The sequence below is a fragment of the Sus scrofa genome, chromosome 12, assembly GCF_000003025.6.
Source record: "Sus scrofa isolate TJ Tabasco breed Duroc chromosome 12, Sscrofa11.1, whole genome shotgun sequence".
In the NCBI taxonomy this organism is placed as follows: Eukaryota; Metazoa; Chordata; class Mammalia; order Artiodactyla; family Suidae; genus Sus; species Sus scrofa.
This window is the reverse complement of record NC_010454.4, coordinates 37,827,042-37,849,793: the sequence shown is the minus strand read 5'-3', so window position 1 is coordinate 37,849,793 and position 22,752 is coordinate 37,827,042. Positions and strand designations below refer to the sequence as shown.

Genomic DNA, 22,752 nt, shown 5'->3' with positions numbered 1-22,752 from the left:
TTCTGTACATACTCACACATCAGTAGATCAAAGAGCTGAGATGTTCAGAAAGAAATTGTTCTCATTAATTTTGAAGTATGAGGAAAAGTTAAAGGGAATGATTACCCCTGCTGAAAAAAAAAGGCCTTGAAAATAGGTTCCTGGAGTCAAGTACACCGATGCGATTAGTCCCCACACTTTATAAAGCTGCTCTCCTGGATCATTCCTGCCTTGGCTATCCCTAGAATAATCCTCTAATGACCCAGAGAACCTACTGCAAGGGATTCCAAGAACAATTATGAAGTTACCCCATACTTTTGGCACTTAAAGGGACGTAATTACTTATTATTTACTAAAAGTAATTATAAACAACTAACTGACAAGGTTGTAACATATTTTAAGAAGTTAAAAAATGAAAATACAGGGAGTTCCCTGGTAGTCTAGTGGTTAGGACTCGGCACTTTCATTGCTGTGGCCCGAGTTCAATCCCTGGTCTGGGAACTGAGATGCCACATCAGGCTGTTGCACACAGAAGCCAAAAAAAAAAAAAAAAAAAGTAAAAATTAAAATGCTAATACTGGATTAATTTTAAAATTTGTCTTACTTTTATTAAACTAGTAATATATTTTGTTGCATAAAAAAATACTTAAAAATGTACATAATCAACAAAGTAAAAAGAGGGAGTTCCCGTCGTGGCTCAGTGGTTAATGAATCCGATCAGGAACCATGAGGCTGCAGGTTCAGTCCCTGGCCTCGCTCAGTGGGTTGGGGGATCCGACGTTGCCATGAGCTGTGCTGTGGGTTGCAGACGTGGCTCGGATCCTGCTGCTGTGGCTGTGGCGTAGGCTGGTGGCTATACCTCCGATTGGACCCCTGGCCTGGGAGCCTCCATGTGCCACGAGTGCGGCCCCAGAAAAGACAAAAAAAGAAAAAGAAAAACATAACTGTATGTTTGCATATAACTATAATCACAGATATATTAATTGAATGTCATCTGGGTTGTTTGGAAAGATTATTTACAATTTCATTCTATAATCTATACCACTGTATGATTTCTCAGATTACATAAAATTCTAGTTCAGTTTTAAATAATCAATGAGCTAAATTCATTTTTTTATATCTGAAGAAAAATCATCAAAAAGATGATACAAGAAAGATAAGATTTTCATATAAGACTACCCACTGTGTCATGTATTTTTTTCTTTTTTAACCAAATAACAAATAGACTATATTCATTACTATAATATAACCTCTTGATGAATCAACCTTTGCAATGGTCCAATTACTTTGGAACTGGAACTGATTTTAATGATATACAAAACTTCTACATAAGCATGTAGCTTTCCTTCTTTCTTTTTTTTTTTTTTTTTTGGCCGCACCTCCGGCATTCAAAAGTCCCTGGGGCAGGGATAGAACTCGAGCCATGACAGCCACCCAAGCCACTGCAGTGACCATGTTGGATCTTTAACCTGCTGAGAAACATGGCAATGTCTCATCTTTTTACAAAGAGAAGTATCTATTTCAAATCCCAAGATGACTGAATTTATTTAAAAAGAATGTTTTTAAATGTTTCCATCAGGGAGAGTAATCACAAGTGTCTGATACATAACCAAATATTGTCTCATTTTCCTAAATAAGATGGTCTGTTTACTCCACTTATGATGCCAAAGAGAGAAAGAAAGAAAAATCTCTTCTGTTCCTCCAGAGAAACACTTTCTCAAATTCTGAACTTTCTTCCAAGTAGTAGATCTACAGATAAAGAATCTGACCCTGAAACAAAAAGAGGAAGACAGGAGCTTTGATAGAAACTGTTCTTACTGCCTTCCAAATGTTTTTACCTTTGAAAATTGTGTTTATTAACCTCCTTAAAAAACACAACTTTTTTGCTGAAGTAGAAATATGGAAAAACACGGAAAACATATTTGGAAGGAAAAAAATGATTAGATTGGTATGGCCATCAACTAAAATCATGCTTTAGAGCCCCCTTTTAAGTTTATGTGATCTGTTCATTTTTTTGGTTATGAGCTGCAATTTGTTAATCAAATATTTGCAAGAGCATGTTAAGTAAATTACATATATAATATTATCATTACCCAAACATTTTCTATGAGTTGGCAGCTGAATTGCTCGGAGGAAAAAAAAGTAACTAACCTTCTTTTCACTTAAAGAAGTCAGAGGTAGTAATTGCAGTAGTCACTCTATTTGCAATTCATAAATCGATAACAAAACTTATACTTTACTAGCTAAGTAGGAATAAATTTATCACCCACCTATAGGTATAATTTTTTCTGGTTCACAACAGCAGCATACCATATTCCCAACATGCTAAATGATTCCTGGCCTGCACTTTGGGCCATCCTAATTAAATCCCACCTTACCAGAGGCTTCCGTTGCAGAAACAGCTCTTTAATGCCAAAACTGAATTCCCAATTAAAAATAAAAACAGGCAAAATATCCAAGTATTTTCAAACAGTAATACAGTTCTTTAACATTTGTGAGGGAGCAATCTGTTCTCAAAGCAATGACCTTCTGAGATCTACTTAAGATGGCTTACATCATTCATAGCCAGGTAAGAGGATAAAGGAGGAGGGACATGCAAATTTACTAGGCTGTTTGTGGCCTAAGAATCACTAAAGAACTTTTTTCTTACCGAAAGAAGGTCTTAACACTGCAAACTAAAATGTGGCATGGGAATATGACATATGCATATTTTAGTTGAGATAATAAATGCTTAAATAGAGACAATATAAATTCGGTAAGATAAGAAAAATCATTTTAGATAAGAAAAATCATTTTAGATAAGAAAAATAATCAGGAGTTCCTGACGTGGTGCAGTGGAAACGAATCCGACTAGGAACCATGAGGTTTCGGGTTCGATCCCTGGCTTCACTCAGTGGGTTAAGGATCTGGTGTTGCCATGGCTCTGGCGTAGGCCGGCAACTACAGCTCTGATTAGACCTCTAGCCTGGGAACCTCCATATGCCGTGGGTGCAGCCCTAGAAAAAGACACAAGGACAAAACAAAAAAGAAAAAGAAAAAGAATCAAAATGAGTTCCACGGCCCTAAAATTAGCCAAAAGTACTACATCAACTACCCCAGGATCCAGATTCTACTACTTAAACGAAATCACTGAGTTAGCCGGCTTACTCATTTTTACGATACATTTTAGGGAAACTTTAAAAGTGTATTTACGAGTCAGAATCAGCGCTCGTATCTTCTTCCAAATAATATAACTAAATCCCATGAAAAATGATCAGTATTAAGGAGAAAAAAGTCTAAATTAGTTCTTAAAACATAGTTCTTAAAAATCACAGTTCATTATCTACAAAACAGAAGAGAGAGAGAACAGACCTGTGGTTGCCAAGGGGGAGCTGGGGAGAGAGTGGGAATGGACTGATAGTTTGGGATTGGCAGATGCAAACTATTAAATTTAGAATGAATAAGCAATGAGGTCCTACAGTACATAGCACAGGGAACTATAGCCAGTCTCCTGGGATATATATGTATAACTGAGTCACTTCGCTGTACAGCAGAAACAGGCATAATGTCGTAAATCACTTTAATAATCTTTTAATGATAAAAAAATCATACTTCTAATTATCTAACTTCATGTTGGTAAATAGGCAATCACTCGATGTGCTTGCCTGGATCAAATGAAATTAATTATTAAAGAGAAATTTAAAACAATAATCATTTGAAGGTAGTAACCAAAGTGGGGGGGGGGGAATTGAAAAAAATGATTCTGCAAGACTGGAGTCTGAGGAAGATGGCTCACCACAACCATAACTACCACATGACCAACTCCTTTTATCTGCAATTACAAGCTACTCATAAAATATTAAAGAATAAAATGACTGTATCAATAAACTGTCTTCAAATCCTAAAATGATAATAAGCATGTACTCTGGAGTTCAAACATCCCAATTTTTGGAACGTATTAGCCATCTGATTTTGAGAAACTAACTTTTTTTTTGGCTTTTTAGGGCAGCACCTGCGGCATATAAGGAGGTTCCCCAGCTAGGGGTCAAATCGGAGCTGTAGCTGCCGGCCTACACCACAGCCAAAGCAATGCAGGATCCGAGCCACGTCTGCAACCTATACCATAGCTCACAGCACTGCCAGATCCTTAACCCACTGAGTGAGGCCGGGGATTGAACACACAACCTCATGGTTACTAGTTGGGTTTGTTAACCACTGAGCCACGACGGGAACTCCGAGAAACTAGCTTTTTACAGCCGTGGTAAGGATTAAATGAGATAATGCACAAGGAGGAACCTTCCAAGGTATTTTTGACAAAGTATAGGAGCTATAGTCAAGATCATTTAATATTCTGCAAACATTTAATGAAAACATTTTATGTGCCTGACATTGTGCTAAAAATTATAGACATGATTGTAAACAAAACAATTATATTTAGATCCTAGTAAAAGAGAACATTAGTCATTTTAATCCAGTGTGGAAAGTACAATGAAAGAACAGAGACACAGGGTTTTCAGGGAGCAAAGAAGCACCTCGGCCTGGATGTCTGGATACATGCAGACTATCTCAGGGTCAACCAGGGAAAGGAAAAAGAGCATAGCAGAAGGATATTGTAAACAGAGGCAAAAGAGCATGCAAGTGTAAAAGTGTATAAAAAAAACAGGTAGTAACAGGACAGAAAAGCAAAAACAAATAATAACTCTTATAGTCTCCTATAATTAAAAAAAAAAAAAAAAACGAAAAGGGTAACCTATAGAAGGATTTATGCTATGGACCCTAGACAAAGATAAAAAAAGAAGAAAGAACTTTGCTTGCCAGTGAATGACAAAAAAGGGTGTTAAAGATGACACTACAACCTAGAATTAGTAGGCAGTTTGGTCAGGATGTAGACATTTCAAATGTTAGCATCTAAAGGATGGACCTTCTAACTCAAGTAGAGAGCGTCCATACTGTGTTTGGCTAGGACTATGCATGTACAAGATTAGGGGATATAATACCCTGATCTAAATTTGTAAAAGCTGACTGAAACAATTTACATTTTGAGTTTATAGTCTGTGTCTCCAATTTCCAACACTATGTGGTTAAATAACCGTGAAAAAAATAGATGCGGAAAGGGTATGACAAGAAAAAGCCAGAGCTTCTGCTCTGGCACAATGGGATCAGCAGCATTTCTGCAGCACCAGGACAAAGGTTTGATCCTGGTCTGAGCACAGTGGGTTAAAGGATCTGGTGTCACAACAGCTGCAGCATAGATCACAACTTCAGCTCAGATGTGACCCCTGGCCCAGACTCCATATGCTGTGGGGCAGCCAAAAAGGGAAAAAACAAAAACAAGAAAAAGCCATATGACTAGAGAGTCTTAGTAGAATCTTCTTTCAGATATCAATAGTAATAATAAAACTTGTCCTGGAGTTCCCGACGTGGCTCAGCAGAAACAAATTAGACTAGCATCCATGAGGATGCAGGTTCGATTCCTGGCCTTGCTCAGTGGGTTACGGATCTGACGTTGCCATAAGCTGTGGTCACAGACTTGGCTCAGATCTGGGATTGCTGAGGCTGTGGAGTAGGCTGGCAGCTTCAGCTCCAATTCGACTCCTACCCTAGGAATGTACATATGCTGAGGGTACAGCACTAAAAAAAAAAAAAAAAAAAAAAAAAAAACCTAATAAATAATAATAATAATAAAACTTGTCCTGGAGTTGCCGTCATGGCTCAGTGGAAACGAATCTGACTAGTATCATGAGGATGCAGGTTTGACCCCTGGCCTTGCTCATTGGGTTAAGGATCTAATGTTGCTGTGAGCTGTGGTGTAGGTCGCAGACTCGGCTTGGATCTGGCATTGTTCTAGCTGGTGGCTATAGCTCCTATTTGACCCCTAGCCTGGGAATCTCCACATGCCAAGTATACAGCCCTAAAATAATAATAATACCCATGATGGGGAAGGCTTTTTTTAAAAAAACGTAAAAAAAAAATAATAATAATAATAAAACTTGTCCCAAACTATTTCAAACATTTAACTATTTAGAACGTGCTCCTTATACATCTTTTTTATTCTGAATATCATCAAAATGCAGAATCCCCACTGTGGCTCAGTGGGTTAAAAACCTAAACATAGTGACCGTAAGGACTTGGGTTTGATCCCTGGCCTCGATCAGGAGGCCAAGGATCCGACATTGCTGTGGCTATGGGATAGGCCAGCAGCCGAAGCTCTGACTGGACCCGTGGCCCAGGAACTTCCATGTGCCACAGGTGAGATTGTTAAAAAAAAAAAAAAAAAAAAAGCTTATAATTATCACAAACCATTCTATCTATATATCTCTCTAGTACAATGGCTTTAAAAATTACCTTGTTACTAAGAACACTATATATTTGAGAAAAAAAATTTTTAGGAAATCTAATCTTAGTTATTTAAATAGCAAATTAGTTTTTTTGATTTTTTTGTTTTGTTTTGTTTTTTTCATCTTCTTGCCATTTCTTGGGCCGCTCCCACGGCATATGGAGGTTCCCAGGCTAGGGGTCTAATTGGAGCTGTAGCCGCCGGCCTATGCCACAACCACAGCAACTCGGGATCTGAGCCGCGTCTGAGACCTACACCACAGCTCATGGCAACACCAAATCCTGAACCCACTGACTGAGGCCAGGGACTGAAACCTCATGGTTCCTAGTCAGGTTGGTTAACCACTGAGCCATGATAGAAACTCCACTTTTTTTTTGTTTTTGTCTTTTGTTGTTTTAGGGCTGCACCTGAGGCACATGGAGGTTCCCAGGCTAGTGGTCCAACTGGAGCTGTAGCTGCTGGCCTACGCCACAGCCACAGCAACACATGATCCAAGCCGCATCTGTGACCTACACCACAGCTCATGCACCATCATATCCTTAACCCACTAAGCAAGGCCAGGGATGGAACTCGCATCCTCATGGATACAAGCTGGGCTTGTTACTGCTGAGCCATGACTGGAACTCCTGAATTTCTTAAATTTCAATAAAAGGTAAGGTAACAGTAGTTCGGAATCTACAGTTCTGAAAACTGTACTGGCCATAATAAAAACTAAAATCTTGTATAAATTGAATTAGTTAATTATTCTAACTCTGTATTGAATACAAATAGTGCCCCAGTTTCATTTGTGATTTACATAAAAAGAACAAATTTTGATTAAAAATGGCAGTATGTTCAACCTACTGTGACTTCAAAGTTTTCTTTATAATTATATGTGAAAAAAGTAATTAAAGGCATCTGCACTCTAAAATAAATGTTATTTATAAGTGAAAAACTGTAACTCCTTTTTGTTTCCTAGATATCTTGGCCCATTACACAAATTTAAATGGAGTCACTGATGCTTTAAAATATGTGTTTTCTGTCTATTTATAAATCACTTAATAACATTCTCTATTTTTATCCCAAGTTTCCACATTCCTGACACATTATTTGAAAAGATTAACAAACCAAATATTCTTTGAGTGGAAGAGCCTACAAAGATGTCAGCAGACAACTGCTTAGCCAGAATCTGAGAATTTATGAATAATATAAATCACATGTAAACCTGCCTGTGTAAGAATAGCTATAAGAAATTCAGCAGTAATTCTGACTTGGTGAAAACACTCATAGTAAAGAGCACTAAGAAAGTAGCGATTTGCTGAAGCCAGTGGCAATTAAGTTATCTGTTGCACTAATTTGTTTTTTCTTCCTTTCCTTTCTTCCTTCCTTTCTTCCTTCCTTTCTTTCCTTCCTTTCTTCTTTTTTTTTGTCTTTTGAGGGCCGTACCCACGTCATATGGAAGTTCCCAGGCAAGGGGTCTGATGGACACTGTTGCCAAGGGCCTACACCACAGCCACAGCAACGCCAGATCCGAGCTGTGCCTTCGACCTACGCCACAGCTCATGGCAACACTGGATCCTTAACCCAATGAATGAGGCCAGGGATCGAACCCAAAACCTCATGGTTCCTAGTTGGATTCATTTCCGCTGTACCATGATGGGAACTTCTGTTTTTATTCTTTATTTTTATAAATTGTAAAAAGAAAGCAAACAGGTTAATGGACAAGTTAGTTTTTGTACTGACCTACAGCTATCAGAAAACTGTTCCCAAAACAATTCTTCTCTGGAGAAACTAAGATGAAGCTCACTGACATTATTCACTAATACAAGAGCATGCATATTCATTGTAAAGCACCTTTTTTTTTTCTTTTATTTTTAGGGCCAAGTTCTGAGGCTAGGGGTCAAATAGGAGCTGCAGCTGCCAGCCAACACCACAGCCATAGCAATGCCAGATCAAGAGGCATCTGCAACCTACGTTGCAGCTTGTGGCAAAGCTGGATCCTTAACGCACTGAGGGAGGCTAGGGATGGAACCAGCATCCTCAGGGATACTGGTGGGGTTCTTAAGCTGCTGAGCCACAATGGGAACTCCTAAAGCACCTATTCTATGCCAGGTACAATGCTGAATTCTTTAAAAAAGGTATTATCTCATGTATTCCTGAACAATAGCACCAAATGCAACCCCAAACATGACACTTTAGCATAAGGATTATTTTGAGTTGAAGGCAACTGAAAAGAAGCAGATACAAGAAAAGCTCTCTAGCTCCTCCTATTTGCCTAATTGGTAAAGATGTCTTCCCTATCCTACCTGGAAGGACAGAAGTTAATCACCAAAGACAACTCCATATTCTTATCAACCTGGAGACAGCACCAAAGGAAAGAATCCACATAACAAACTTTATTAGTTAGCCATAGCAATCAATAGTTTCTCTATATGTTTGCCTTTCCACAATGTGCAAACCCTAGAAGCTCAAAGGCTCTTTCCTTTGTCTTGCTATTTCTCCACAAAAGTAGTGCTGTTGCTAAAATGCTACACATATAAGCTCAAGCTCTATCTACTCGTTTGAGTTACTCATTACTGAGTGTTGCTTTGCAGCCTAAGTGAGCAACCAAGCTTTTGTTTTTCTCTTGTTATCTGTCCTGTTAGTCTAATTTAGAGGGCCCTATCCAAGGAACCCAAGGTAGGTCGTAGGAGAAAATATTTTTCCTCCCCAACACTTCTTAAAACACATTTATAAGGTAAATTGTATCATTATCCCTGTTTTCCAGATGAAAAAAAAGTTCAGAGAGATCCAATAATTTCCCACAGCTAGATGAGTAACAAGTGGCAGGGCCAGAGAGTCTGACTCTGGAACTCCTAAATATTAGTACTATTTCTCAAAAAGTAGTTTATGGTCCATCTATATCAAATTATCCTGGATGTCTGTTAAAATTACAGCATCTTAGGGCCCACTGATAAAAATCTTTGAAAACAGAACTAGTAACCAACACTTTTAATACCCTAATTCTAATGCTCAATAAAGGCTGGTAACTACCTATATACAACAGTGGTCTAATAGTTGATTTTTTAATTTTGAGGTATTTGTCTTATAAGGAACAAGGATCTAACAAAATTCAGCTAAGAGGTCAGCAATTTAAAATATTACAAATAACAGAAAATTGAAAGCATAGTATTTCCTCAGGTTTTTACTACACACAATCAACTTACTTCTGTGGTCACCAAGGAAATCAATGGGTGCATTAGAGGAGGAGATAAAATAATTAGTTCTGAGAGCTTAATCCCTTGTAATATTTAAAGTAAGCTGATCTTCTATGTGCCCTAAATTAATGCTAACCAGTTTTCTATAGCTCACATCATTTATTTAACCAAGTTTTAAAGGAAGATCTTAGAACAATTAATTTGCAGCCTTTAGCAGTTCCTTATTTATTTATTTATTTTTGCTTTTTAAGGCTGCACCTGTGGCATATGGAGGATTCCAGGCTAGGGGTCAAATTGGATCTGCAGCCGCTAGCCTATGCCACAGCCACACCAGATCCAAGCCACATCTGTGACCTACACCACAGCTCACGGCAACGCCGGATCCTTAACCCACTGGGCAAGGCCAGGGATCAAACCCATAACCTCATGGTTCCTAGTCGGATTCGTTTCAGCTGAGCTACGATGGGAACTCCAGCAGTAACTTAAATTTACAAATATAATTCATCTAAGCCCTAAAAATATGCTATGTCTTTATATGAACACTCACATATTATGAGGCTGTTAAACTTTATTCAAACATGATGATTTATATTGATCCTTCTGATGGGTTTAGTCCTACAATCTTAAAACAATGTATCCCTCCTACTCACTCTTGGGGAAATAATGTTTGAATCAGTACTTAGAATGCAGACTTTTGGTGGCTGAAATTTTTCAATACAGTTCAGTTTGATAACACGTATATAGTCCATTGCACTAAGAAAAACTCAAAGATGAATAGGACATGAGCCTTGTCCTCAAGGGACTTGTAACTTCTGTCAAGAAACAAAGCCAACTGACTCTAAGGTAAGGCAAAAAGCATTTTAATTGCTTTAAATGAAATACAAAGTGTGCAGGAATGAAAATAGAAAAGTGATTGATTCAAACTACAGAAAAAATGGAGAAGGGATGACAAAAGAGGCAGTATCTGACTTGAGTTTGATGACAAAAGTGTTTCATTTGTCAAGAACTGAAAGATGTAATGCATTCTTAAATGAAGGAATATTAGGAGTGATAGTAGATAGAGCAGCTATGAAAGTTCAGACTATACATGGAATATTGACCAGTGCTCTACAGTTGAAGCTGAGAACATATATGAGGATAAATGGGTATGGAAAATTAAGAATAATAAACTTAAAGAGACTCTAGAATCATACTAAGGAGTTTAAACTTTGTCCTACAGAATATGAAGGATTTCGAAAGGTTTCTAAGCAGGGAAATAAAGAGTGCTTTTTGCTTTTTTAACACAAGCTAAAAAAACAAAAACAAAAAACTTGTCTTTTGCTAACCTGTAGTCAGATAAATAAGGAAAATCATTATAATGATGATAGTACAATAGAAATACAGGAAATACAGCTAAGTTAAGATTAACAGGATCTGGAGTTCCCGTCATGGTGCAGCAGAAACAAATCTGACTAGGAACCATGAGGCTTCAGGTTCGATCCCTAGCCTCGCTCAGCGGGTTGAAGATCTGGAGTTGCTGTGAGCTGTGGTGTAGGTCGCAGACGTGGCTCGGATCTGGTGTTGCTGCGGCTCTGGCATAGGCCAGCAGCAAGTTTTGACTAGACCCCTAGCCTGGGAACCTCCATATGCCGTGGGTGCAGCCCTAAAAGGACAAAAGACAAAAAAAAAAAAAGATTAATAGGATCTAATAGGAAGCTTGATAAATAAAATTCAAAGGTTAATCTCAAATTATATTACTAGATTTACAAATACTATTAACCAAGATGGAAAATACTATTAACCAAGATGGAAAAGACAGGAGGTGTAGAATCTAAAAAGTACAACAAACTAGTGAATATAACAAAAAAGAAAAAGACTGACAGATATAGAGAACAAACTAGTGGGTTACCAGGGGGGAGAGGGACCAGGAGACGGGCAATATAGGGGTAGGGGAGTAAGAGGTAGACACTGGTAGGTATAAAATAAGTTATAAGGATATACTATACAAAACACGGAATATGACCAATATTTTATAATAACTATAAATGGAGTATAACCTTTAAAAATTGTGAATCACTGTAATGTATACCTGTAATTTATATAATACTGTATGGAAAGTATACTTCAATTAAAACAAAGAAGAAAAAGAGAAAGAAAAGACAGTAGGAAGAACATGCTATTTACTTTTTTTTTGGCTCAGGGATCAAACCTGAGCCACAGCAGTGACAATGCTAGATCCTTCACCTGCTGAACCACAAGGGAACTGTGTTGTTTGCTTTTTTTTTTAACGAATAGATGGATTGAGGCAAGCAAAGATAAGTTTGGTTTTAGACATGAGATTAAGATGTTAGAATATATACCCAGAAGGCATTTAAAGTTTGCCCCAAGACCAGAAAACAGTTTGAGAGATTCCTCAAGACCAGAAAATGTCATGTAGGTATCATCTGCAAAGAAATGAGAACAAGTGAAGCAATAGAAAAGGCTGTAAAGAAGCAAAGTATGCCTGTCATTTAAGAATAGAAGAGAGCAAAAGGCTGATCCATGAGAAATAATTTACACTTAAAGAGTAAGCGGGGAGTTCCCATTGTGGCTCATGTACCCATGAGGTTTCGGGTTTGATCCCTGGCCTCACTCAGTGGGTTAAGGATCCGGCACTGCTGTGAGCTGTGGTGCAGGTCACAGAAGTGGCTCAGAACCCACATTGCTGTGACTGTGGCAGAGGCCAGTAGCTGCAGCTCTGACTGAACCCCTAGCCTGGGAACCTCCATATGCTGCGGGAGAAGCCCTAAAAAGACCCCCACCCCCCCAAAAAAGGAAATGGAATTTAGATGAATAAATTATCATTCTTTGAAGTACAACAATGAAGCAAAGCATGCATGTCATTTAAGAACATAACCTATGAGAAGTAAATTACACTTAAAAAGTAAATAGAACTTAGACCAATAAATGATCGTTCTTTGACTAGAATAAAACAACACAACAATGACGACAACAACAACAACAAAGGTAAACATAAAAAGATGCAAAAGCAGTAAGTCAAGTCAAAAGAAATTAGAAACTAGAAAACTACAACGTTTCAAGACCAAAGGAGGGAGTTCCCGTCATGGCGCAGCGGAAACAAATCTGACTAGGAACCTTGAGATTGCAGGTTCGATCCCTGGCCTGGCTCAGTGGGTTAAGGATCTGGCATGGCTGTGGCTGTGGTGCAGGCCAGCAGCTGTAGCTCTGATTAAACCTCTAGCCTGGGAACCTTCATGTGCCAAGGGTGTGGCCCTTAAAAAAGCAAAAAAAATCCCAAGGGGGAAGAGAATTTCAAGAAAACAGAATGGCCAATAAGGCTATAGAAATTAGAAGGTCATTATTTCAGGTAAAACAATGCATCTGTATTAATACTTTAACTATTTCAAGATAAAACACTTCTTAACAAGGCAAAGGCACTGTTCTTTTAGATACCATTAATAATCCAAAAATCTTCCCAACTGATAATAAATTAAATAGAAAAGATCATTTTCAAATAAAAATGGAGGCATATAAATGGGGTAACATTTTTAACATTTTGGAAAACATTTTTACTGATTAAATAAGTCTGTAATTGTTAACATGGTGCTTCCAAAAACAAACAATAAGCAGCATTTGCATTTGAAAAGTTATGTCAGAACTGATTTAACTTTAAGCAACTGACAAACTCTCTCTTCCACCAACTATTAATCCCACTCCTCTGAGCCCTCTTTTCTACCAGGCCTCGAACTTGGCCCCCACTTCCTGTCTTTAACATGTTTTACTGACTCCTACCAAAGAATTCTGCTACATTCCCCTACCCCTGATATCTGATCCAGTTCCTATATTCCATATTTAATGAATAAGACCAATCTCCCTCCTCTATTGCAATATGCTACTGCAAAAGACTTGAATAAAGTCTTGTTTACCATTTTTACAAACGTCAGCATAATTTTTTCCTTAACATAGGTCATTCAAAGAAAGCAGTAACAGCCTTAGCCAGTATTAACAGAAAATAATTTACTGTAAATCGAAGACAAAAGCAAGCATTCAATACACTATTCATATGACTGACAACTCTACTAACATAAGCTAGAGTTTAAAGTAAGTGTAAAAAGATTCTCTAATTTTTTATATAAAACAATTTTACTAAAAAGGCTTTCTTATCAAAAATACAGACAGACGGAGTTCCCTTTGTGGTTCAGCGGTTAAACAAACACAACTAAGATCCATGAGGATTCAGGTTTGATCCCTGGCCTTGCTCAGAGGGTTAAGGATCCGGCATTGCTGTGAGCTGTGGCTGTGGTGTAGGCCAGCAACTGTAGCTCTGATTTGACCCCAGTCTGGGAACTTTCAGGTGCAGCCCTAAGAAGTGAGAAGACAGAGGTACCGAAAAGTAGAAGCATCAAGTGCATTGCCTATTCTTGCTAGAATTTATCTTTCAAAATGCTAACAATGGAATGAAAACGAGAGGGAAAGTGACCACTGTGTAACCAGCAGCCAACTCATAAATTCTATTAAGCAACTGATACAAATACTACTTGATACCTGACGTCCTCTACTCAGTCAGCAAATACTTATTTAAGACTTGACACTGGAGTTCCCGTCGTGGCGCAGTGGTTAACGAATCCAACTAGGAACCATGAAGTTGCGGGTTCGGTCCCCGCCCTTGCTCAGTGGGTTAACGATCCGGCGTTGCCGTGAGCTGTGGTGTAGGTTGTAGACGCAGCTCGGATCCCACGTTGCTGTGGCTCTGGCGTAGGCTGGTGGCTACAGATCCAATGAGACCCCTAGCCTGGGAACCTCCATATGCTGCGGGAACGGCCCAAAGAAATAGCAAAAAAAAAAAAAACTTGACCCTGAGGGTGGATAAAAGAATAATACAGACTCTCTATGATTTATGATAGATAACATGTACAAATAAATAGAATGTGATTAAATAATTATAAGGATGAAAGTGATAAGTTCATTCAGGAAGGGTACAAAAGGTGCTATGAGTTCAGAAGGAGTGATGATTTCTCACAAGAAGGCAAGAAAAGGTTTCATGAAAACCAAGGGCCATGTGATTTAAGTTTTCAAAGATGACTAGGGTTTATAAGGAGAATAAAAGGGGAAGACATTCATTCCAGTGTTAAGAAGAGAAGCAAAACCCCAGTGTAGGTACATTTTTGTAACCACGAAAACGAAGAAGAGTAGAAGTTAACACTTAGGCCTGTGTTTGATGGACTGAATAGTGTCCCTCAAAAATTCATTATCACCTGGCATCACAGAAGGGCACTTTATTTGGAAACAGAATCTGTAGATATAATGAATTAAGGCTCTTGAGTTAAAATCATGCTGGATTTAGGCTGGGACCTAAATTCAATGACTGGTATCCTTTTAAGAAGAGGAAAGGACATAGACACATGCAGAGAAAAGGCCTTGTGAAGATGGAGGCAGAGGTTGGAGTGATACTGACACAAGCCAAGCAAAGCCTGGGATCATCAGAAGCTGGGAGAGGCAAGGAAGAATTCTTCCTTAGGGCCTTTAGAGGGAGCATGGCTCTGTTAACCCTTTGATTTCAGCTTCCAGAACTAGTGAGAGAATATATTTCTATTTTTTCCGTTTGTGGATTGTGGTAATTTGTTACAGAAGCCCTAGGAAACTAACACAACGTGGTTAAGGACAATTGGTAAAGGGTTGACTCTCTTTTTTTTTGTCTTTTCTAGGGCCGCACCCGAGGCATATTAAGGTTCCCAGGCTAGGGGTCTAATCGGAGCTGTAGCCGCCGGCCTACGCCACAGCCACAGCAACATGGGATCCGAGCCACATCTGCGACCTACAACACAGCTCACGGCAACGCCAGATCCTCAACCGACTGAGAAAGACCAGGGATTGAACCTGCAACCTCATGGTTCCTAGTCAGATTCGTTAACCACTGAGCCACGATGGGAACTCCACTAAAGGGTTATTTGAAATAATAACATATTGGTCTTTTCCTCCTGTTTCTACTAATATATGCCCTTTGACCAAATTTTTGTAATTTCCTGAATAACAGGAATTTCTGACACAGAGCTCCAAAATCCCTCAGAATTTTCTGGGTGATAGAGTCTTTTACTCTAATGCTTGAGGTAACTCTTGGTAGGCACCTGGAAAGGGCCTGGTCACTAGAAAGGCCAAGCCATTAATTAGAAACTTGGAACTTTCAGCCCCATCTCCCATTCTCTGGAGTGGGGAGAAGAACTCGAAATTCAGTTTATAACTGACTATGCTTATATAACAAAGCCTCCACAGAAATCCCCAAAGCACAGGGTCTGAATAGCTTCAGACTGGTAAACACACCCACATGTGAAGGATTGGGGGTATCACAGCTTCAATGAGGACAGAAGCTCCTGTACCTGGGACCCTTCCAGACCCCTCCTTATATATCTCTTTGTCTGACTATTCACCTGTATTCTTTAACCTATCCTTTACTGTATATTTATTAAATGTAACTGTTTCTCAAAGTTATGTGAAAAGTTCTGGCAAACCGCCAAACCCAAGGAGGGGGTCATGGGAATTCTAATTTATAGGCAGTTGATCAGAAGCATAGTGACTTGTGATTGGCATTTGAAGTGGGGGACAGAAGGACAGTCTTTAGGGACTAAGCACTAAACCTGTGGGGTCTATGCGAACACCGGTAGTTAATGTCAGAATTGAACTGAATCACAGCACTTTCAGGTGGAGAACTGCTTGGTGGGGGGGGACTCATATATTTGGAGTACGAAAGTATTCAGTGAGTAGACATTCCTTTTTGGCTATGTATGAGAGCCTCTGGCATTCCATCTTATTACAATTTGGAAGAAAAAAAAATACTTACAATAAATTTCTCCTTTACAGGCATATTCTCATCTTCCCAGGCAATTGTATTAAAAGTAGACAAAGACCTCTGTTCGGTCCTGAATGAGTTTTTCCTCCAATTGCAGGGCTTGTCCCTATATTTGTGAATTAAAGTATACAGACATACCACCCCCCCCCCCCGGATTTTCTCTAACTGCTAGCACATTACACCATATTTAACATTTCACTCTTGAAGCTGTCTGTCCATTTATTTTTATTTCAAAAATTTGAACATATGGCCAGCATATGCTTGAGCGCATTGTTTGATGGTGGAATTTACATGTTAATAAGGTAGTAAACTCATTTTTTTTAAGTGAACAAGACACAATGAAATGCCATTACTTACAATGTGTGACTCCAGCCAGAGTTTGGTAGAAAGTGGGAGTATCACTATCATCAGTGAGGGTCACATATACACCTCCAGACAGTAGCCAACGAGAGAAGGTAAAAGCGTCTTTGTTTAGAAGAAGCCAATTTCTAAACTTTTCATAGTTTACCTTTTCACCCTAAAATTAAAGCAAGAAAACATAGGTTTAGTCAAATTTTAAGGTATCTTACTTGGAACTTAATCCAACTTGATTTGCATTTAATTGACATTTACCTTTCTATTATCTATAAAGGAAGAATTATCTAAATATCATTATAAGCTATATAATTGGAAATCTGTTTTCAAATATAACTGTATTTCAGAACTTGCATTTGCATAAAAACCATACGACAACTGCAAATTAGTTCATCAATTCATTAAAGCATTGCATTGCTACTAATAAGGCACATTTTCTTTGCTAAAGTATTATTCTGAAATCGGTAAACTGCATTTTTTTCAATATTTAAAACCAATTTTTCACTTGCTTTTTTTTTTTTCGCTCCCTCGGCATATGGAGGTTCCCAGGCTAGGGGTCTAATCGGAGCTGTGGCCACCAGCCTACGCCAGAGCCACAGCAACGCGAGATCCGAGCTGCATCTATCTGCAACCTACACTACAGCTCACGGCAACGCCGGATCGTTAACCCACTGAGCAAGGGCAGGGATCGGACCCACAACTCATGGTTCCTAGTCGGATACGTTAACCACTGCGCCACGACGGGAACTCCCCAATTTTTCACTTGCTTTATCCCTCTTCTTCAGCACCTCAATTGGTCAGAATTAGCATATTTTAATTAAATACGTATGGAATTACAGTGCTCTTTTAACTTTCATTAGTGAATTAAAAACTACCTAGGACTCCTCCTACAAAAGGCATCACTGAAAACATATACTCACAAGTTCAACTAGAATAAAAAAAGGAGATTTCTATTTCTCTGCTTTCTTTCCAAATATTTGGCTTGCTAAATCTCTGGAGAAAAAAAAATGTCCATGCTGAGAAAGAACATCATATGACTGTGCAAGTCAACCTCTTTGGAAGACAAGAAGATTTAGGTAGAGTGAAGGCCAGATATTTCTTTGAGAAAAAGGGAGTAGCAACCCACACAGAAAGACAATGAAGAATGATATTTAGGAGTCTAGCAGCTCTAATCCTGATGGAGATATTAAGGAATACAAATAATTTATAACCTAGGAGAGTTATGATAGAAATAATTTCTATACTGTTTAAGAGCATCCTATTAAGTACAGCAATATGCTTAGCCTCATAGTTTCATGAACATTTAACAGTACAATACAAAGAATCAAGACAACGATGAAAGTCTCATTTTTCTAAATAGAACATGGCATTCAGACTTGCTGCAGGGACACGAGAGGACATTGCCCACACCCTTAGAGATTAGGAATCCTACCATATTTTTTTCTCTACCGCATGTTTAGGCTAGAAAGAGGGTATGCAGTATAAATTCCACAAGCTGATGCACATTTTTACACATGTTAACATCTCTGACATTGGGATAAGTTTATGGGGGTTTTGTTGGTCACGCCTGTGGCATGTGGAAGTTCCTGAGCCAAGGATAGAATCCATAGCCACAGCAGCAACCCAAGCCACCACGGTCACAATGCCAGATCCTTAACCCATTGCGCCACAAGAGAACTCCTGACGTTGAGATAAGTCTTAAAGTCAATGATACCCTTCAATGACTGACAGGTTTTTTGTTCTATAGAATACATAAATGTGCATCTTATTACTCGATGGCATCTTCATTCAGTGAAGATGGTAATTTCAGTGGTTTCAGTGAAGCTAATACATCATAAGATGCACCTTCACGTACCACTAAGAAAGAAAGAAGCAGCCATTTAAAATAGGCCTTTCTACCGCCTGCACATATAGTTAGTATGTAGTGGGTATTTACAATGCCCTAAGCACCATCCTATGCATTTTTATATTCATATAATCCTCAATAACCCTCTATAGGAGGTACTATTATTCCCATTTTACACATGAGAAAACTGAAACACCAATAAGCTATCTGTTCAAGGATATACAGTGGCAGATAGGATTGATCCTGGGTATTGCAGGCTCCAAAGTGTCTGTACCTACTCTACACACAGCCTCTGAAATATAAACCTATACACAGCCTCTGAAATATAAAGCAACCTCTGAAACCCACTTGCTCATTGGAATTGTCATAATAGCAGTCTAGGAAAAAAAAAAAAAAAACTTTCCAGTACCATAAAAGGCAGTTAAAATAACAGGCTTCTGAAATTGATATATCTTTGCAGAAAAATATGAAATAGGGATTTCCACTTTAAGAATCAACAACCAGGGAGTTCCCGTCGTGGCGCAGTGGTTAACGAATCAGACTGGGAACCATGAGGTTGAGGGTTCAGTCCCTGCCCTTGCTCAGTGGGTTAATGATCCAGCGTTGCCGTGAGCTGTGGTGTAGGTTGCAGACGCGGCTCAGATCCTGTGTTGCTGTGGCTCTGGCGTAGGCTGGCAGCTACAGCTCCGATTAGACCCTTAGCCTGGGAACCTCCATATGCCGTGGGAGCAGCTCAAGAAATGGCAAAAAAGACAAAAAAAAAAAAAAAGAATCAACAACCAAAAAAAAATTCATTAAGAAAAAAAAATACAGGAGTTCCCATTGTGGCTCAGAGGGTTAAGAACCCTACACAGTGTCTGTAAGGACGTGGGTCACACAAAGAGTTAAGGATCTGGCACTGCTGCAACCTGGGGCATAGGTCACAGATGGAGCTTGGATCTGGCATTGCTATGGCTGTGGTGCAGGCCAGCGGCTGCGGCTCCAAGCACAGGAACTTCCATATGCCACAGGTGCGGCCATAAAAAGAACACACACACAAAAAGAAAATTATCTCACTTGGGGTGAAAGCTAAAGAACTCATTTTGTCCTACACGGCCATATATAATCTAGCCATTCCATCTCGCCCCCTCCCCCAACATCTGTAACTTCATTTCCTATTATTCCCTTGCTCATTCCATTCCAGCTAAAATGACTTCTTCTTGAACTTGTACTTGAACAAGTCAAGGACACTTCCCCTCAGGGTCTTTGCTATATGCTCTTCATGCAAAATGCTTCCTCTAGATATCTGTGTGGTTTTCTCTCTCACTTCCTTTATATTCTTTAAATGTCACTTTCTCTGATAGGTTTTTTCTAATTATCCTATACAAAATACCAACCCTTGGCCACCTCCTCCCTGTCACCACCTACCCCCTTTAGTCTACTTTATTTTTCCCTATAGCACTAATTATTATCTAATAAATGTTCCTGCTATTGTGCCTAAATTTTAATAGAACTAGGTAGCTAACCTTAATTCCCATCTATAAAATGGGAATGTCTGCATAAAACTTATTAAAGTAAAAAAAAATACATATTCTCCCCCCAAATGAACAAAGAATATTAATGTACTTCACTGAGAAAAATCCAATTAATCAAGCCTGCAAAGATTAGATTACCTTTTTTTTCTGGCCAGCAAATGTTATTAGAGAAACAAAACAAAACAAAACCATAATCTAGTTTGTCTTGAGGTACTGAAATACCATCACGATAACTCCAGTCAATAAGTTAGAACCAAAAATGCAAGAGGCCAATCCTTCTGCACCAAAGACATAGAAATGCTGAGTAAAATGTGATACTGTAACTACTACCAAAAACTGCTTAGCAAAGCTCAAATGCAAGAAAGGAAATCTCTGGGGGCTACCAACACGAGGAAACTTAAAGCCAGAGCGATGAAAAGCTAAATCTAGAGAGTCCAAAGAGATGTCAAAACCAGATAAATGCATATGGCTGATGTATTAAAAATCAATGCTTAGTTAGGAACTAAACTAAATTGTTAGGAAAACTAAATTGAATAAAAAGCCCTTTGAATACAACCAAGAGCTGTGGAAGACTCTCTATCTGTGACATGGAAGTGGGTCAAATAGCTACCCATAAGAAATCACACAGCACTAAATGCCGTCTCTCAGGACTTTTCCCACATTAACAGAAACTCTGAAAAGAAATAAAAGGATTTTCTCTGTTAAAGATATACATTTTCTACCGTTAAAAGTTTTTTACAATGAAAAAAACATACTATTTATGAAGAGAGAAAAATGATAAAATTTTAAAACCCAAATATTTCACTATGCAAATCAACGAAGTAAAATAAATGGTAAAACAGGCACTGATGGATCTAGAGGTCACCCCTATGGCTCAAGGCCAGTAAGTGATATATCTACATGCTCATGATGAAAGCAATGGCACTACAATTTAATGCTCAAGTTCCTATAGGATCACCTATGTGTGGGTCTGTGTGCACTGGGGTAAGAGTGTGAGAGTATGTTTCATTATCATTATACCAAATGCTATTTGCCTTTACAATAGAATTGGGCATTTTTACATTCACAAACATAGCAGTAATAAGTGTCACGGACCTTTGAGCATAGCACACAAATCATTAAAACGTCAACCATTAAGCACAAAACGGTCAAGAATATACTGCACATAAACATCTATTCATCATAACTAAACTCATTATACAACTAAGAGTTAATACTTGGTCAACAGCTAGGGGTGAAACGTAAATCTTTAAAATACCTCTGAGAAACACTTCCTGAGTGAATCTGGGACTTTACCATCCACCACATGGAGCATTCTTTCCATTTCTTCCCGTATAACATAGCTCCCGGACTCGCTTGCAAAAAGACTAAAAATGTCTAGGAGAAAGAAAGAATAAATTAATCTTACCATAGAATAAATGTACCCTGGAAGAAATAGAGAAAGGTAACAATTATTGACTGATTACTAGTACAGAACACTCTGTAAACATTTAATTTACTTCTTTCTTTAAAAAAAGCAGTGCTAGGAGTTCCTGTCATGGCTCAGTGCTTAATGAACCTGACTAGTATCCATGAAGACATGGGTTTGATCTCCGGCCTCACTCAGTGGGTTAAGGATCCGGCACTGGCCCTGAGCTGTGGTGTAGGTCGCAGATGCGGCATGGATCCTGTGTTGTTGTGGCTGTGGTGTAGGCCAGCAGCTGTAGCCTGGATTTGATCCCTAGCCTGGGAACTTCAATATGCCAAGGTTTCAAGCCCTAAATAGCACACCCCCCCCCCCCCGCAAGAAAAGCAGTGCTAATTAAAACAGCAATGCAGGAATTCCCGTTGTGACTCAGTGGTAATGAACCTGACTAGTATACATGAGGACACGGGTTAGATCCCTGGCCTCGCTCAGTGGGTTAAGGATCCAGCGTTGCCATGAGATGTGGTGTACGTCACATACTCAGCTTGGATCTGGTGTGGCTGTGGCATAGGCTGATGGCTGTAGCTCTGATTGGACCCCTAGCCTGGGAATCTCCATATGCCATGAGCGCAGCCCTAAAAAGCAAAACAGTAATTTATTTTTGTTGCTATTGCTTCTTAGGGTCACATGTGCAGCATGTGGAAGTTCCCTGGCTAGGGGTCGAATCAGAGCTGCAGCTGCTGACCTAAGCCACAGCCACAGGAATGCTGGATCTGAACAGCATCTGTGACCTACACCACAGCTTATGGCAACACTGGATCCCCATCCCACTGAGTGAGGCCAGAGATTGAACTTGCATCCCCATGGACACCAGTCAGGTTCATTTCCATTGAGTCACAATGGGAACTCCCTATTCCATTTACTTTAAAAGTTTTAAATATGTAAAACTTTTGAAAGTATGTTTGAAGATATATAAAAATGTCACAAATGTATAAAGACCTAATGAGGAATTAAAGATCACCAAATTCATGAGAGTGGTTACCTCTGTGAAGGGAATAATGGGGATGAGAATATGGAGGGATATTGAGTGACAGATTCATCTGGGCTGTATATAATATTTTCTTTCTTTCTTTCTTTTTTGTCTTTTCTAGGGCTGCACCCATGGCATATGGAGGTTCCCAGGCTAGGGGTCCAATCGGAGCTGCAGCTGCCAGCCTACACCACAGTTCATGGCAATGCTGGATCCTTAACCCACTGAGCGAGGCCAGGGATTGAACCTGCAACCTCATGGTTCCTAGTCGGATTCGTCAACCACTGAGCCACGACAGGAACTCCTACA

At 39.1% G+C, this 22,752-nt stretch overlaps 1 protein-coding gene across 2 annotated transcripts in view; it reads right to left on the bottom strand.

Moving 5' to 3' along the window:
* USP32 (ubiquitin specific peptidase 32) overlaps positions 1–22,752 on the bottom strand; it is a 223,916-nt gene that overhangs the window by 94,255 nt on the left and 106,909 nt on the right. For both annotated transcript variants that reach the window (XM_021067306.1, XM_021067305.1), the window contains exons 4-5: positions 21,267–21,385; positions 16,652–16,811 (exon numbers count right to left, since the gene is read on the bottom strand). In XM_021067306.1, coding sequence (XP_020922965.1) covers positions 16,652–16,811; positions 21,267–21,385 — 279 coding nt within the window. The remainder of the gene's footprint in view (positions 1–16,651; positions 16,812–21,266; positions 21,386–22,752) is intronic.